At 34.1% G+C, this 19,541-nt stretch overlaps 1 protein-coding gene across 1 annotated transcript in view; it reads right to left on the bottom strand.

Annotated features, from left to right (window-relative positions):
- Window positions 1-351: 351 nt before the first annotated feature.
- Window positions 352-19,541, bottom strand: part of TUSC3 (tumor suppressor candidate 3) — a 126,744-nt gene continuing 107,554 nt past the window's right edge. Inside the window, exons 8-10 of the mRNA XM_069855959.1 lie at window positions 11,576-11,650; window positions 9,413-9,503; window positions 352-885 (exon numbers count right to left, since the gene is read on the bottom strand). Of these exons, the coding sequence (XP_069712060.1) occupies window positions 870-885; window positions 9,413-9,503; window positions 11,576-11,650 (182 nt within the window). The 3' untranslated portion in view covers window positions 352-869. The remainder of the gene's footprint in view (window positions 886-9,412; window positions 9,504-11,575; window positions 11,651-19,541) is intronic.

The following is a 19,541-nucleotide window of genomic DNA, read 5'->3' on the forward strand; positions in this document are numbered from 1 at the left end:
AACTACTGTAACTCTTGTGCCAAAAGACTCATCTTTATGGCTTTATAAACATAATTCAGGATAATACATACCTTCTGCTGCTACTTAAGGACAAAAGCATGTTCTGGATTACAAAACATTGTTATCCCCATCCTCCCATTTTGCCACTACAGAGTCAGCTTAAAATCACCTGAGTTCTGGCTGATCTAAACCTTCTTGCCTTCAAGATTCCACAAAACATTCTAAATTGCATCCTTTGGCATAAGAGAGAGATGAGCTGGCAATATTTCAGAATATTGTTAGGCCAGGGAAAGAAGAAATCCAGGACGAATATAAGTAGAATATAACTTTTTATTAACGACTCATCAAATATGAGATGATCAGAGACTATATATATATATGTATATACTATTTTGAAGCAAAGTGATGACAAGGTGCATGTAGTCATTACACGATAATTTCCAGCATGGTATTTCTCTTAATAGTAGTTGAAAAACCGATAATATTCTGTTCAGTTCTAAAATAAATCTCAAAACATTATAAGAAATTTCAGGTGGAAAGTCTTAGCAATACCCTTTGGATAAATTTACTAAACTAAATGAGCAAGCCATAAATAGAAGTCCATTAAAATGAAATTTGTTTTAATTCTTGAACATACTATATTCATAACTTCACCTCACTTCGCAATAAGGTGTTTACTGTACGTTTCTGTAAATTACACATTCATTGCATAAAACTGCATTTGCTCCTCTATCAGCATACTATACAAATTATCACAAAACCAGATGAACCAACAAAAGATTCTTGAATACATGAAACATTGGTGGACAGATAGTATCAGTTATAGCTTATCTTCATAGTAAGCAGCTCTAAATGAATCCCTCTTGAATTCATTTAATTAAGAAGCTGAAAAGAAAGAAAACATGATTAAATGCTGAAAAATGCATATAAAACATAGCATCACAATTATTTTAAATGAATAAACAAGGACATCAAAACATTCATCTGAAAAGTCATTTGACATTTATGTAATAATCTCTTGTTTGCATATCCCATTTAGTTGTTACTAAGTAAGCATGGAAGTCATCAAATAAAACTTGAGTGACTTAAATTTGTCTATTTAAAAAAAATCCTCTCCCAGGAGTCGTTTCAGATTTATTTAAACCATTCTTTTACTGTTGAAGTAGTCCCAGAGTGGGGAGGGTATAGGGGACTTGGCAAGGTTTGCACGCTCTTATATTCTTAATATTTTAATAAGTTAAGAAGTTTCAGATGACACTGCTGTTTCTTTACCTCTGGAATGAAACTCTGTAGTATTTTTAAAAAAGTAAATATACATAATGTGTCATACCTTTTCAAGCACTTTACCAGAAAAGAATTATGTCAGAAATCGGGAAATGGGAACATAGAGAGAAAGACTTGCGCATGACTATGGACCGAGTTAACTGTACAAACATAAATGCCATGAACTACTGAATGGAAGTGTTTCTTCACTGCCTCTAGCTTTGCAAGAAAGATCTTTCATCTCCTTATAGATATACAGTGTGCTCTAGCATAGACATAATGTAGCGATTTAATCAGTTTTCCATTCATGGTATAATTGATTAATCATTAAAAAACATAAATACAAGTTCCATAAGCTTAAAAGACTGTACCAATATAAAGATGATCTCTGCTCCAAAAAGCTGATAAGCTCATTAGGCAAGACATACAAACCAAGGCAAAATGGAAGGCAACTGGCCTGTTGTTGGAGGGTGAAAAGGTCGCTGAAAAGGAAAAACTAGCAAGAAGAAGTGCATGAAAAAGTGATTTGTACGGTGCTGAGTGGAGAGGAGAACACTGAGCACAAGAGACAAAATTGATAACCCAGGTCTAGGATAGCTGTGTAAGGTGATGTATAAGAAAGAAGCAACTAAGAAAAGGAGAGGAGGAATACTGCTAGTGAAAAAGTTTGGGGGGAAGAGTGGGAAGGGCTGAAGATGACAATAATCCGGCAGGTAGCATTGATTTGCTCAGGAGGAGTAAAAGACTGAATGATTTAACTGCAGGAAATACAAACACAGCAGTTTTGGTTGAACATGCCACTATCACACCTATTGTTCCTTACTTTCTATCTGCAAGCAAACAGCATCTTTAGCAGCTAAGAGATATCATATACAATATGGATAATACAAATGTGGGAAATTATATGGTGGTTATAAAACAAGTTTAAGAGGCTAAATGCACAAAAAAAGGAAAAAGCCTAAGGTGGAAAACCACAAAAAAAACCCAAAACATAATAAAAAATCATGAACTAGAGAGCAGCCAAAAAGAAGTTGATGCTCCACATAGAGAAGAACGTCAAGGTCTGTGGATACCCATTAATGAAGTGGGCTCTTGGATAAATAGAGAGACTGCGTTGTTTTGCCTTCCATTTCAATGGGCAGCTTCTTTCTGAAGAACATGGTGTCTAGCCACATTAAAAGTGGAAAATGCTAAATGTAAGATGCTTTGTTTTGACAACTGTGTTTTATTGTTTCCCTGTCTTTTAAAATAATCCTGATTTCTGCCATTTTGAAGAAGGTAACCTATTTTGCTGAGTATTATAGACCTAGAGGTCAATCTTGGTGTTTATCAGAAGTACATTTACTATTTCATAAACTTTAGGTGAATAAATTTAATTATGCATGAAGTCAATGTGGAACATATGAACAGTTGTTAGTCGTGCTGACATTTATTAATAAATTTAATTTTATATGTCTGCAAATACTATTTAGACTAATTACTAATATTTCATAAGTAACTTTTGCAACTTACACCAGTAAGTTTTGCAAGAAATAAATATTAAATTTTATTCATTTGCATTTATATACAGGATTTCTTTACCTAAACTAATTTAATTACAATAAGTGTAGACATTTCTTATGGTGCATATAGTGAATGCAAGAAATTTCTAAGCTCTGGGGCATCTTCCAGTTTTCTCTTCTTGTTGTATTGACTGTTTTTCTCTAAGCAATTAATGAATACTTCATGTCTGGCTTAACATTTATGGTTTTTTTATGAAAATACAGCATCTTTTATTCATCATGCCTTCTTGCAGCCTAGTTAATTTTCTCTGCTAATCAATATAGAATATGTATTTTCCATTCTGCTAATACATAGTTCTAAAGACTGATTATTTTTATGGTTTAACTAAAAACTATTCACATTACTCTTTTCAATAATACTCAAATACAATAGCTATAAAGGATAATCTGATAATGAAATGCTTAACTGCAGATACCAAAAAAACCTTTAAAAAGATACTTAATGCAAGTTAGTTAATGAAAACTTACATGAAAACTTTGAATTTTAAGGCATTTATATAATTTAAATTCAGATTAAATCAACAGCAAATGCAGAATTGAAAGGACAATTGGAAGTGTCAACAATAATGAAACTGTGTTAAAGTTTCATCCAAAAGACAAAGCAGAAAAAACAGCACAGGGTAGCTAATAAGTTTGATCTAAAGCTAAAAAAAAAAAAATAAACCAAGAAAATTAATTTTTAACACCAGTAAACAATGGACAAGACTTTTGTCTGTCTTTTCTCCTGAAGAAATCAGTGTTACAAATATTTACATTCCTAACAGTCCCAGCAATACTACTGTGCTAGTGTCTTGTGTTGTGTTCTTACCAGTCTTTCTCATTCTTTTTAATATTCTGTGTGCTTTTGACTGAAACTGCCTAAAGTGAGGTTTCCAGAGAACCCTCCAAGCTGTTTCCTGACTAGCAAAGTGAACTTTGAGTTCACACTTTTGGCTTATAGTTAAGAATAGTCTCTCTGTTATTCCCATGTGTATTGGCTGAGAGAGAAAATTCTGTGTTGATATAATGAAATTTTATTGCTCAGTCACTGAGTAACTGGTACTTAATATATCACTTATTACCTTTAAACATTGGGGTGAGAAAGATTCCAAAAAAGATTCCCTCATATATATCAACACTCTTGTCTTAACTGGAAAGCATTATAAGCAGGAAAGCGTTCAACAGCATAGAATAAAATTTTTGCATTATCTTTCAAAAGTCAATGATAGCAATTAAAATGAATACTTTAGCAAAATGAAAAAAAATCACCCAGTTCCCATAAAAAAGGTGGATTAGTAAAGGCATGAAAAAGTCCTGCCATCATGGAAATAGTTCTAGAAGAGACATTTGTTACATGCTAGCTCATCCATCATGATTGTGTTCTCTCAGTAAGCAACCTTCATGATGACATCCAGTTTGCATCACCTCTCCCATACCAACACTTCAGTGTATAAGGGTATTTTACCAGCATATTAATTAAACCATTTTCTTCCCCAACCTCAGCCTTCAAGAAGAAAATTCTATGGAAGAAAGAATCAAAATCTTAATCGGGAAAAAAAATATAAATGGAATGTTACTCTCACTTCCTACATACACGCCCTCTAAAGAGCACATTTATGGATCCATGCTCTTACCTAGCACTCCTCTGAACACTTTTTGGTTTGTCACAGAATTAACAATGACAATGGAATTACCAGGGTCAACAAAATAACAGCATTCCAAGTATGTCTATTTATGCACATTAGAAAGGGAAATAATGGTTTTTCTCCAGTTTTTGACTCCTGCTTTGTATTTATTCTCCTCTGTTTTGATTTATCTTCACTACATGGAGGTCACTGGAGAGAAAGAGGATGCACAGCAGGTTACTGTTTCTATTTCTATTGATGCATGCTGCCACGAGAATAGGCACAATTTAGGATATTTTTATTTAAGTAGGTCAGTGAAGTTGATGCTTGAGATTGTGCACATAGCATTAAAGCAATTTCAGTTTCTCTAACTGTTGCTTTAGGCTTGCCAATATAAATATTTTTCTTTTTTTTCTGATAGATTATTAGTATGCGTTGTTAGTATTGTGAAAGGCAAAGTTTACTAGCCTCGGGACAATTTATCACATAAAGATTGATACTTTCAAGGTGAAATTTACAACCAGTGGAAGTAAAAAGACAGATAAATTTCATATCTCAAGATATATCTACACTGGGATCAATTGATGGGACACAACTTCTTGGAAGATCCTAAGGAATTCAGACAAAAAGATTAATGTACCATGGCATATATGACTGAAGTTAAAAAAAAAGATTATTAAATTAAAAGTGTAAAGAGAAAATACAGAGTTTAAGTATTTAGTCTTCCTTCAGGTTGTGTACCTAAACTAAAGATGCACCTCTTAAGAAACATTATGGCATTGTCATGTGGATGATATGGTTGAGATCACTGAAGTGTCAAAGAATCAATAGTATGTTTATTTAAATAACGCAACAGAAAATGGGATCAGAGCTACCCAAGAGACCAACAGAAACCTGAAACATCTAACACTGGAAAGAACCAGGTAAGTTAATTACACATTTGGGAAACTAGCAAATGAAATTTGATAATGGCAAAAGGAAAGGATCATTTCTAGTGAGCATTTCCAGTAATTCTGCATTGAGTGAGGATTTAAGATTGAATGGTTAATTTAATTCCATGAAAACACAAAGAATCTAAACCAGTCCAAGTAAGCCTGTAAGATCTTGCTTAATTCTGCAGGGGTGGTACCATTGCAAAAAGCTGCATAACACTTACCTGGCTATTAAATGTTACTGATACACTTATTCATCCACAGCATTCATTCTGTTATGAATGTACTTGACGGGTATTACTAATTAGGAAGCTGGAATAATAAATCTGATGCAGCTCCTTAAGACAGTATTTGGATTATAGATTTAACACGTCCTTCATAAAACCAACATGATACATCACTACCTCATTTTAACAGGATTGTGATGAATCATTCTTTTCAGCATTATCCTGGATTTCTTTTATTTCTTTCTTCACTAGCTTTAGCATACTAACAGGTGGACTTCTTTCCCTCGTGTATTACATATCAAATTCAATTTCTTGAACATAAACTTTTAATAGAATTCAGAAGTTCTCTTTCTTGTCCTCTCTCTCCCCACTCCTTTGCTTGTGATGTCCTTTATTTTTAACTTAGGTACTAATAAGAGTACAAATCTACAAAAGGCTCCAACTTCTGTTAGATATTCCAAAGAAAAGATGTCTGATATATCACAAAACAGGGGTTCAGTTGTGGTGTGGGAGAGAAACACAATTAGTCCCTCTTGAAATTTACAGCAAACAGATTAGCAAGAAAGGAGGGAAGGCCCCTACATTCCTTAATTTAAGATTCTTAAAGGTTACAGTACAGTCAGATATGTAGTAGACCTGAACAATTAGGTTTGCAATAACATCAATGGCATTGCATAGGGATGCCAATTCACAGAGCACAGTCGTGTTCACAGGTCACTGTTCAACCTCAGACATCCAAAGGATCATACAGTACTCAAAATTCCCTAGTACAAACATACACAAAAGCCATGCAAGGTCTGGAAACTGGTACGGTCATATAAGCATGTTGTTAATAGGTAATTAGAACATTTTAAGATGAAATAGCTAAAAATGAAACTAGTACAGCTACCATATTTTCTTTAGTACCTGTTATATTGCACGGCAAGGAACAAAACAATAACTGCTTTTTTCATTTCAGTAAACTTATTATGAGAAGATTCAACTTAGCTCAGACCATGGGTTGCCATTCTTTGGCAGTGCTTCTAAAGTAAGCTTATGAGCTGCAGATCAAGCTCATAATTCCTTCTTCTAAGTTTAAGATGTAAGTACTTAATCGGATGTAAGAACACCTCACAATTCGGAAAACTGGATCCTGTCTTTCAGCTCAAGTCAGTCAAGCTAGAAGGTAGTCTCCGGAAGGGATGCTGAAAGCTGTAAAGACTATCCCAAATGGTAAACTATTAACTTCATACCTACAAAACCTTGCAATATGATACTATTGGACCCTTTACAGACCTCTTTCCTTAGCAGCAATGAGTGAAGAGCAGTAGCACATCTGTGCATATTGCAAGGGGATGAGCTTCCTTGTCTTCACAGAATCACAGAATCATAGAGTGGTTTGGGTTGGAAGGGACATTAAAAATCATCTAGTTCCAACACCCCCGCCATGGGCAGGGACATCCCACTAGATCAGGCTGCCCAAGGCCCCATACAACCTGGCCTCAAACACCTCCAGGGACGGGGCAGCCACGACTTCCCTGGACAACCTGTTCCAGTTTCTCACCACTCTCATGATGAAGAAATTCTTCCTATTGTCTAGTCTAAATCTGCCCCTCTCCAGTTTATACCTGTTCCCCCTTGTCCTATCACCACAAGCCTTTATGAATAGCCCCTCTCCAGGTTTCTTGGCTTGATTATGATGTTATTAAATGCTAAAACTAATCTGAGGTGATCTAAACTAAATGTCATTAATCTCAATAAAGAGACCAAACTCGGTAAAAAGAAAATAGTTCTAAAGTCTCACAGTAAGAAGTAATAGAAAAAATTTATGTATTAGCTCAAATATTAAATCTAAGTTGGTTTCACAAGGCTGAATCCTTACTAGTGGAAAATAACACAGAATATAAAGCTGGCTACTGCACTAACCACAAGACCTAGTCATAGAAATCAACACTAAGAAGTATCTTAGAAAACCTGTAGAAGGGTCCCTCATATGATTCATGCATAGTGGCTGTAAAAACAATAGAGCTGTTAACATTAATAGATGTGGTTCTATTGTGGTCTGCTTACTTCAAAATAAAGCTTTATCAATCTATCGTTCTAACGTTTCCCTTATATACATATTAGTTAACTGTCATTTCATCATGCTAGATTTTTCAGTAAAATGTTACTGTATCTACATTTCAACACACATCATCCACTTACTTTTCTATATATGGTAATACTAATGTAGACTGATATTCTGTGAAGGATTAGTCTACTAGTTTATAGAAACCAGTTTCACTGGAAATGAGGAAAATGTAATCTTCTCAAATGCATTGTGGCCAACTAGAGGGGGGGAAATAGCACTCATGCTTATTATCACTATTGTGAAGTCTAGCATAGCGTGTTAAGACTATGCCAACTGTATACAAACATATTTATATACATATGTATATTATATTTATATACATTTATATATAGAACTCCACAGAGGGAAAAAAAGTTAAAAGGAGCAATACTGAAGCAATGGGAGGAACAGCATCATTTCAAATAGTAACAAAAGGCAAAGGAACAAAACTGCTAATCCTGGAAAACAGAACAACAGGAAAAGGACTCTTCCTCATTACAAATATTTAGCCATCCTACAAATCAAACTTTGGGACAGAAAGTGCAATGTGTGTCTGTTTTGTTCCACAAACTTGATGACTCAGGAAATGTCAGTCTTTTTTTTTACTATGTTTTTACTATGGCATGGAAAATTTGCTCAACTACATCTTTCTTTTTCCTTTGCTAGTTGTTTTCATGTACCTCTATAAATGGTACCAGGTTCTCAAGAAAATGCTATGGGCCACTGTTCCTCACAGGCCACTAAAATTATACAATAGATCAGCAAGGAGATATGAATCAGAAGTCTAGACTCTCTCTGTCAAATGACCTCCCAGCTGAAAGCATCCACTCACAAAAGGCAAGAACTGGGGATTTCCTTACTATTTTTCTACTTTTTCTGTCAGACAAACTATAACTGTTTAATTGACACTTGTACACATTATTAAGAAAGACTGTAACTTCCTTCCTCTCTGGTGTGGCAGACAAAAGGAGAGGGTACTTTCAGTCATAAACCATAGCTTAGCACTGTACTTTGATTAGGTGTTTTAGTGCCTTGTCTTATGAACATCTTAGTTATAAAGATACACAAATAAATATCTAGTAAAGGTTTATAAACTTGAGCACATGTTTTCTTTTGCATTTTTCATGGGTCACTGTGTATGAGGAGGCTGAGGGGTGACCTCATTGCTCTCTACAACTACCTGAAAGGAGGTTGTAGAGAGGTGGGTGCTGGCCTCTTCTTCCAAGTGACAGGGGACAGGACAAGAGGGAATGGCCTCAAGCTCCGCCAGGGGAGGTTTAGGCTAGACGTTAGGAAAAAATTCTTTACAGAAAGGGTCATTGGGCACTGGAACAGGCTGCCCAGGGAGGTGGTTGAGTCACCTTCCCTGGAGGTGTTTAAGGCACGCGTGGATGAGGTGCTGAGGGATATGGTTTAGTGTTTGATAGGAACGGTTGGACTCAATGATCCGGTGGGTCTCTTCCAACCTGGTTATTCTGTGATTCTGTGATTCTGCGATTCTGTATACCACACATCTGTGCTCCAAACCATTTAAGTGGCCTGCATTATCAGTTGTGTTAATAACATTAACATTCCAGTCCTTTATGGTTTGCTTGAATTAATCACCGTTCTTTTTGCTTCTTCCAGCTCCCATAGACTTCAGTGGTAAAATTAAAAGAATGTTTACCTGAAAGCTATTCTTAAACTTACACGAAGCTATTAAAATCTATAAGATGAGAATTTAATGAGAGATTACCTGTATGGGTAGCCATGGTATTTGGAGCGGAATATTGACAAAAGGAAGCTGAAGAAAAAGACTACCAGACCCAGGCCTACCAGACATATTACTGGAAAGAAAATAACTTTGTTTATTAACACATAAAAGATTTAAAACTGGAATGTCTACAAAAAATATTATTTATGTCAATCATTTATGGAGAATTTCGACACAGTTAAATACAAAAATGTTACTGCCTTGAATAGTGATGCCCACTATCTTCTGACAGGAATTCAAACACATATGGAAATAATATTTACGGTTATTAAGAAAAAACAACTTGTCAGTGTGAATGTATTTTCACGGAAAAAGAACAGCAATTTGCAACTCAAATGTATGTGGATGCAAACACCTTACAGCTGATAATGGTTTTAATAGCCCTGTAAATCATACATATCAATCAATGCAATTTCAGCTATTTTCATGTTCTTTTTGGAAAGCAAATTACATTTAGAAAAATACCCCTTGACTAGCAGAATCACGTTTTCCCCAGTCAACCATCTAGGGTTGAAGTAACAGCAAAGGCAGTTTAATAATTACTTTATCCAGTTCTTAATGGCTAAAACAATTCACTATTTTTAAGTTCCACAGCTGGTAGCCAAATCACTTTTTACTCTTGACTCAACAGTAATATCAATCATTAGGTTTTGAAGAGAAATAACAATGGCACAGGCCTTCTGATATCATCCAGATCCAAGAGCTTTGAGCCTTTCCAGGCAAAGAATGAATCTGCAAATAAATGCTTAAATTAACAAATAAAATTTGGAACCCCAGTTGGCACTCTGTGTAATAATAGCATAAAACTTTTTTTATCATGATAGCTCACTCAATTGAGTGTAAATAAATAAATAAAAAGGCAACATCTTACAAGCTGATGCATATAATTGCAATGCAGCTCATCTACATTAATGTTTTGGTTCTAGTGAGCTACTTCGATTCTAAAAGCTTCTCTTCTTACACCATTCTTATTTTAGCCAAACCTTTGCTGTTTAATTGAAATATTCATGCTTCAAAAGTGCACTGGCTTTGAGCAAAGGATGAGCAACCATGAAGCTGGGGAAATTGACATTGTCACATTTTTTCATTAAAACTGCTGATGTGGAAACTGCCATACATCAATTGAAACATAAAATTTCTGCAGTTATTTTGAGAAAACTAGCCATGTACAAATCTTATAAACACAGTTCATTATAAAGAAATCGCCACTCACAAATACGATTTCAAAGCATGGATAAATAAATTGCAAAGCATGAACAGCTCAAGGCAGGTACAGGAAAAGCATTCACACAATGGTCACAATCAAAAGAGAGTCTGAATTTGTACTGCAGCCCCCTGCTATTTTGCTATGTCAATGTTCCTAGACCTAGATCTCAATCATGATCTAAGATCATATTCCAATTAAACTCATGTCACTGTCTCTTTTGACATGAGTATTACAGCTAGATACTGTAAAAGATACTCAGAATGAAAATATACATCTACTGCTCATTGAAGAACTTCAAATCACTATAGACAACATTCAACCAGCTATTATGAAGAATTATAGGATAATTATCTGGATAAAATGCTTTCATAGTGTCTGTTTATGCAATTAATTGGCAAAAAAAAAATCTTGCAAACATTTAGAATGACAACAGTATTGAGAAGAACATAAAACTGGCCCTTCCGGCTAAGAATCTTTATACATTACAGATTAGGATATCTTCTGTACTACACCTACTGCTGGGCTTTCACCTTCCTCTGGAGACATAATACTGGTAAAGCACATGTTGGATGTTGCCATCTTAACCATATTAAATGCCTAAATTAATTTTGAAAACAATGTTTTGAAACTCTTCTTCTTTATGTTGCTGATGTTCAGTATAATTCAAGAGCCAAAAAGCATTTATGCACTACAATGTAATAGAGATACTGTGTCAAGCTATACCTTGGCTGAATACGCTTAGAACATTCTTTTACTGTTACAACTTCAAATGAATGCAGTTTTATCAACAGAATTGTTATACTCTCCTCTCCTCCACCCAACAAAAGGTAAAAATCGCTTTAAGGTACAGACCTCCTGAAAACTTCATCACATATTAATATGTAATTTCTCAATGTCTTCTAATTTTATAAATATTGTCTTAGTTGTACTAAACTTACTTCTCCTTTTTCCAACATCTCCTTTGGAGGTAGCAGCTTCATTCAAGAGAACCATTCCCATGGTGATAGCAGCATCTGTATTGCCATTGTCAAGGAAACAGCAGACGTGGATATCTCAGAAAGCCACAAAGGTAATCTATGAAGTAAAACTTTCAAGTTCATAAAACACAAGATTTATGGAACTGCACATCACAGTCCATACTGTTCTAATAAACTCAACTGTGGCAAAATCGTGTAGTAAGATTTTCCTTTGTGTATTCTAGATAAAAAGCAAGGAAGGTTTAAAAAGTTTTAAAGGACAAGTCATCAAGTAGGACACACACATTTTGGAAAGATATAGAAATAGCTATTCCCCAATATCTTCCAATATTCTGCACATTGTAGTAGTAAAGGATTTAAAAAAAATAAAACGATAAGAACAAGAAAACATTCAGTGTTATTACACAAAAATAATTTCTTATTTGATGCAAACTGAAGCAGTTGGATTGCTTTATCTTCCTCTGCTTTTAGATAAGACATTAGCTCTCTCTTTAGTGTTGTATTGCTTAATAGTTTAGCAGAGAAATGTTTATTAGAGATGTTTTAGCAGAGAAACGCTTAATAGTTTAGCAGAGAAATGCCTCAGAGGCAAAGTCCTCAGTTACTTTCAGTGTTTTATTGTCTCATTATAACTGTTACAAATGTGAACAAGTACATAATGATAAAACAATGTAACTAATTTAGCAAGATCTTAAACCATTCACTTAATTGTTTATTTGAAACTGTATAAACAAAACCAAACAGTTACTATTGTGCAGAGCATCTGTTCTGAAGAGGAGGCATGCCTGAAAGTCATACTGAAGCCGGACTGCATCAGGGAGCAATATCTCACAGCTTCAGGAAATACAAACTTCACTAGAGTTAAATGATTCTTGAATAAGATTAGATATTTAAACATTACTTACCCCAGGGCTAGGTAGCAGTATGACTACAAACTTTGAGAATGAGAAGATGTTTCTATTTACACACTCTAATCATACATCGTACATCAAACATGCTACATCAAGCAACAATATATACATCCTGTAACATTATAATTGCACTAATGCTATCACTATTCATATTAACATTTTTCATGTTAGGAATGTTCAAAATTAGACTAAAATGCTCAAAGACATCAGAAATTAGTTACACACTTTCAAATAAGTTGAGCCTGAGCAAAAGGATTTAAAAATGTCAACACTAACATCAATGCACTTCATCAGAGATTATCAGCCTGATTATGATTTGAGATTTCCAAATCACATATATATAGAATGAGAAAAGCCAAATGAAGGATAACAAGATTAATAAAAGCAAACACTAGTGGTGAAAGAAGACAGATGCCCATCTCACCCAAGAGACAATGTCAAAAAATACAAGTTTTAACACCACCTCTTTGATATAAACACCTATCTGAAGTTCTAAATTAGACACTTATTAGAAAGACAGCAGTAGCCCAAATCACTTTCTCACACATGTACACAAGGTATAATGCATAGGATTCCTCTTATGAATAAAATGCTCTTTCAAGTTTTCCAGAAGCTTGTTAATGGTCTAAATAAAACATTTTTAAAAAAACTTTCAAAATATTGGTAAAAAAACCAACCATGGAATCCACAAGATTATGCAAATTGGGAGTGAAGGCAACAATTACTTTTAAAAATTTGCCTGTTAAGATTCAGATTCATTAGAATAAGAGACTGGAAATCTCTTGTGCTATTGCTATGCTTCAAGTAGGAAAAACAATTGGCAAGAATGTCAAGAGAAGCATTAATTTCTCTGCTTTCCAAAGTTACAAAAACAGGAAAATGAATGAACTGAGGAAGCTGAAACAAGAATGCTGAGAAAAAATATTTGACGTATATATCTAACCTATTAAAAAAGCCCCCAATGTAACACTTTTTACAAAGTACTTAGATTTTTAGTAGTGTTTTTGTTCTTAGTCTATGTAACTTATGGGAAAAAAACCAAGATGTGACAGTAACACAGCGGAACCTCTCAGGGAAGCACTATTTTTTGAAGAGGTTTTGGACTGCTTTGCAAATGGAATTTATTTCTTGATTATCTCATGGCACCTTGCACATAACATGGTCCTTTGCTATTTCCCTTATCTGGATGTTTCTGAGAAACTAACCAACCAACCAACTACACACTAAAAAGCCATGTGGCAGACAACCATTCTGCAACTTAGTTCCTACTTTCTAATCAGATCACGAGGGTAATTCACTTTTCTTATTATTAGGAAGAACATTCTCACAGAAGTATGTGTTTGATCTGCAACTGAAAATTTCAGATTTGTAACCAACTGAACTGTGCCATTTTTTTTCCCTCTCTTTTGGAAAGAGCTTCCCTCATGTTGTCACTATTTTTGCTTCAGTTGTTTATAACTTTAGTCATCATTGTTGAGCTTTCAGCCTCACTGATTTCTTTTTAGTTTCAACGACATCAGCTATAACTTCACACTAACACTAAGCATGTCACTTTCCTTAGGTCTGTGATGTTGAAGTAAAAATTCAGTCTTATTGAGTTGTGATTTCAATACAATTATTAGCTTTTTACCACAGAATACATAGCTTATTACTACTTTTTCTCCTGCTTCTAACATTATATGTGATGTTTTTATAATATTTTTATATTCTACAAAAGAAAGCAACAGTCCTAGATCTAAAAATATTGTACAGTACGATATTTATATAGCAGTGCAGATTTTAAGGTTTTGGCAAGTGGTTACTTTAACAGTTTTCCATCTGCAAAAAATGAGATAGCATCAAAAGATGCACTTATTTTCTAATTCCTCTCATCTCCCTCACTATGTGTTACAAAACTACTCGGAAAAGATGAGGGGAATGTGGCACTCAGATAAACCACAGCCAGAAAATACTTTAAATTCAGATGCTCATGTTTTCTGATAAATGTTTCCCTCTGTAGCATTTTTTTCTCTGTAAATCAAGTTATATGTCTTTTCAAATTTGGAATGATTTCACTTTTACATATTAAACTTCTGCTGCTGCTTTTCCCAGCTGCTACACGTTTTTCATATAAATTGACAACATATACTATTTAGTTAGTGCTTTTGAAAAGGTTCTGCATGTTTTGATACCTGAAGAACAGTTTTAAAGCAGGATTAAAATCACAGTGTTCTTCAAAATTTGTAAGATTATTCAGAAAATGATCAGCAGCAAAGGAGCATAATATTTAGACCTGTGAAAATCAAGATCCCTGATCGTAAGCATTAAAAACCCCCAAAGTACCAAACCCAAATCTAAAGCAAAACAAAAACAATGGAATTAGTAAACTCCAGAATGACAGATAGCCTACAAAATGAAAGCAATTACTAGTAAAGTCTTGATAGTTTTTATTAGCGTACTTTAAAAGAAAATTTAATCACTGTTAGTTCCAGCCAGAATGCTCAAGAGAAAGAAAAACTGATAGTTCCTAAGTTTATCAATGCAATATATAATTCATATATTTATGTCACAAATTTAGTCCAAATTAGTAGTGAGGCAGGAATAAAAGAAGGAGAGAAAACAGCTTGACAAACTTTTCTTTACTCTAACGAAAATTTTTATGGTCTCATTCATATTCTGCTGGTTTTCTGCCAACAGTACAAAATCTGGCATTAGCATTAGACACATAAAGAAACAATAGTTTCAGATATAGTTAGTTTCAGATATAGTTGCAGATCACGCAGTTGCCTAATAATACAAGAAAAACTAGGGAACAAAATACTCTTCCACGTGAGTCTGTGCTCTAGTTTACTGTTAACTAAAATGGGGACATAATGTCACACAAACTTTAAAAACTTCTTGTTCACTTTATCATACATCAAACAAAGAAAAACACATGCATTTTTTATAAAGGAGTAATAGGATCAACAGGAAAATTTACTGTGTTTTGTCCTCTCTTTAGATTTTTTTTTTTTATTTTTGTCTGAGGGGTGATGACTAGAACATGAGAAGTTCTTTGTTGGTCCCTTATAAGGGGTGCATATTTTGCTAACTGAAAGAGATATTTGTCTTAACTTTTTTCCTACTAATACTTAATTTTTTTAAATACCTGCTATAATTTCAGAAATACTGACCATAAAACAGGCTCTTTATCTGAAACATTTCAGGCTGGACTTAACTTTCAATTTATATTTGAATAATCTGAACATAACATGCATTCCGGTCAACATACTTAGGAAATATTCTTCAGCTACATGTAGGTCTTGAAAACAATGTATTAGGCACTCTTCTTAGCTTGAGGACCTGATTTTTTTTTTATCACAGGCTGAAGAAACTAATCAAGTCAGAGAGTATGGTTCTACAATGAAACAGTTCTCATGGTTTCTTTCAAGACATTGTTGTTTCAGTTTAGGGAACAATAAGCAATGATTCTAATACTCCACTTTTGCTATTCAGTGTCCTATCAGCTCTCAATTAGGCTGTAACTATTCCAGTGGATGATTCAACAGGCTTTAACGGCTGAGGAAGGAGGTATGTTTAAGACACCAATCACTGTATGTCCTGTGAAGTGAAGAAGGGTAACTCCTACCTAACACAGAAGTTGAAAAGGTGGAGCATAGTACGTAAATTATTTATTTGAATATGAATTTAATTTAAGAATTAATTTTACACAGTCAAGATGTAATTCAGTATTTTTCATTGGCCTGAAATCTAATTGTACTGATACTCACAATAAGCCTGAACATTCTTCCAGCTTAAAACCCATCTGGCTTCAGCTACATCAAGTTGCTTTTTCAAGAATTTTAGTTTTTTTTAAATGAGTCTTGGCACTGGAGTTCCCCTCAGCTCCTTGAAATATGCAATTCCCCTCAACTACAGTGAAGGAGCTGGAAGTCTGCATTCCAAGCATTTAAAAGCCAAACAAACTACAAAACTCACATCTTTTATGCTTTTTCATCATTTAAACTGAGCAGAGAATCAATTTGATAATATAGAATCTCCTATAGTGAAACAGTTTCTATATTATTCATTCAATTAGTTTCAGGTTCAGTTTATGAGATTGTCTTTTAAATCTAAAGATAATCAGTTGGAACCATGCCTCTTGTGATACTCCTAGACACTTGATAATGAGAAAGCCACATAAAAGCTTCAGGAGCAGAGAAAAGCTCTGTAATCCATTTTAATTCAATTGCAACAAAGTAGCATTACAGATATCTGACTAAGTTTGTGCTAAACCACTAATCAAACATTCAAGAGTTCTCAGCCTGATTTACATCCTAATTATTCATATTGGTGTCATCTTTTAGGATCACCTACAACTAACTATGCAGAGATGATTTTTATATTTGTTATTTCAGACATTTTGGCTTTGAAAATTATATCTATGGAGCTTCCAGGGTTAGTTCTGTCCATCTTATAAATTCTTAAAGTGTGTTTTGCTGCAATATAATTTTTTTTTCTCACCTTATTATTATTTTATAATTTGTCCACAAATTTTCTTGCTTAGAGATACATGATTCAGAACAGGCAGATGTGTTACAGCACTTTAGTTTCCTTAATGTTAATCATAACATAATTTAATGAATTTTTCTTAATAGCTTAATTTCTTATCTTTTAAACACAGATAAAACAAACTCTATTCGAGCTATGTAAAAGTATTATGACAGTATATAATTTTCTCTCAATATTCTAACACTTTATTCCAGAAATTTACCTAATTTTCAAGCACTATTTCAAACACTAGACATGTTTTAGTATGTTGTCGCATCTCAATGTCAGTACACACTTGATCCTTCAGCATGTACACACACTATCTCTCTCACTTTCTCTAAGCACCTATAAATCTTTTTAATTTCCACTTTCTTTCACCGTTAAATACCTGTGCAGAATCTTCACAGACAGTGTATTCGTAGCTCAATGTACTTGAGGACCATTCGATTCAGTAAAAGCTATCTGTGGATCCAAAAGTTAAAACGTTTAACTTTGGACTATGTTTCTGCACCTTTTAGCTACTCAAACAAATATGGGTTTTAACCATTAAAATAGCCATTAAAATTATTAATTGATGCCTAAAGAAATCCTTGAAAATGCTTTTGTCTTCAACCTGCAGTCAGTGAATTTCTTTTGGTCTGTGGACTAGTAGTCAGGTATTTTCAAAAGGCAGGTAAAAATGGGGCAAGTGCTGGAGCAGCTGACAACTAAATTTGCTTTGCAGGAGTCTGCAATGCCATTGCAAACTTCTAGAGCCAGAAGTGGAAGATGGTTGAAAATCACTGAACTACAGAGTTAGTAATTTCACACAAAGGGCACACACCATATTTGAAGGTAATTTACCAAACCCAATATCATTAAATTGGCTGATGAAAGAGAATTATGTTTTATGTCACATTGACTTATGCTCAGCTGTAAATTTAAAGTCCTTGCGTACCTCACTTACATCTAAGAGACTTTATTATCTTTCTTAAAAGCTCATATTTTGAATTATTTTGAAGTCAAGCAGTAGAATGAGGTAATGGGACTAAATTTCTTGAGTTTTTGTAGTTATCATCTGTTTATGCTTTGCTACCAATAGGAGGAGCTTCCAGAAGAGCCAGAAGAGCCTACAAGGTTAACAGGCAGTATTGCTGGATAGTGCAAGTAAGGAACACAAAATGTGCACATTGATTTCCCTAGCTAATAATTGTAGCATGCTTAAGTATGCTACAATTTTGTTCTTTTAGTTGTCTTTTTCCACTGTGTTCCACTTCTCTGAGGAACACAATTTGATTCCCTTATGCATGACTGCCAGAGTCTTACTACATAGTGCTAAATGAGTATTATTCTACTGACTTTGACTCAAAATTTCAGGTTCTGAAGCTCAGTGACTTTGCATGAGCCCTACTGAAAAAACAGAAAGACATCGCTCATTTAAATTCTCTCTGTGGTTAAGTTTTCTTACACCAAAGAGGCAATTAACACACTTCATTTAAATTCACTCTGTAGGACAGGATATGTCTTTCATAATAGGTGTAATTTTAACACTACAGAAAAGATTTGTCTTTTACTTTGTAACCAATAAGATTTTTTTCCTGCTCAATCAACATCTCATATCCTCCTACACAAGCTGTCACATTAAACTCTGCCTTGGGAATTCAAATTAACAAACTGAAAAGTCATTTCCATTTTTTCCTAGGTGCACATATTTTATCAGCACAAAAGTTAACTAAGTTTAATAGTAATAATGAGAAAGATTATCGGGTTAATAGTCACTGCTAATTCCTATAATAATGGTTTAGATTTATCTCCTGTACAACAAATAATTTTCTTAATAACTGAAATTCTTTTGATAATGAAAATATTTACTGTAACTTTTAAACTTACACTATATAATAAAGATTCACTGTTACTGCAAAAGGAAAGAAAAATGGCACTTAGATTTATATGTTTTATTTCTCAAGGGAATGACATAAAAACATCCATTGATGAAAACAGACGTTCACTAGAAATATTGGTTAGTGCGTTGCAAAGGGAGACATGAAAGAATTGAAGAAATATTTCAACCATACTATTACTTACCTTCCTTGCTGTATCTTCACACCCAGAGCCATATTTACTGGTCAACACTGCATAGTCCTATGGCTGTTCAGTTTACAACAGTCAACATTATCTACCTATATTCAACTATATTTAGTTAAAACAGTAATACTGATTGTGCAGTTTACTTCACATTTTTCTGCTTAGAAAATGACAGATCTTAATTCCACAGTTATATCTCTTCTGCCTCTATGTCTTCCTAATAATTCTAGCCTCCCTAACTGTATCAACAGTACTTCAGTATCCTTTTCTTTAGTTCTTCTTCCTTGTCTCTCCAAGAATTCTGTACTACCCTGCACTTATTTTTTCTTTAATAAATACTTGATTGCTTTCACTGACTCTTGCTACTCTTGTTTTTTATTACCCCATTTCTGTCAAGGAAGGATTGCAAGAATAGATACCAGCAGCCTGAAAAATCTTTTGCA

Source organism: Phaenicophaeus curvirostris, chromosome 4 (genome assembly GCF_032191515.1).
Source record: "Phaenicophaeus curvirostris isolate KB17595 chromosome 4, BPBGC_Pcur_1.0, whole genome shotgun sequence".
Lineage (NCBI taxonomy): Eukaryota > Metazoa > Chordata > Aves > Cuculiformes > Cuculidae > Phaenicophaeus > Phaenicophaeus curvirostris.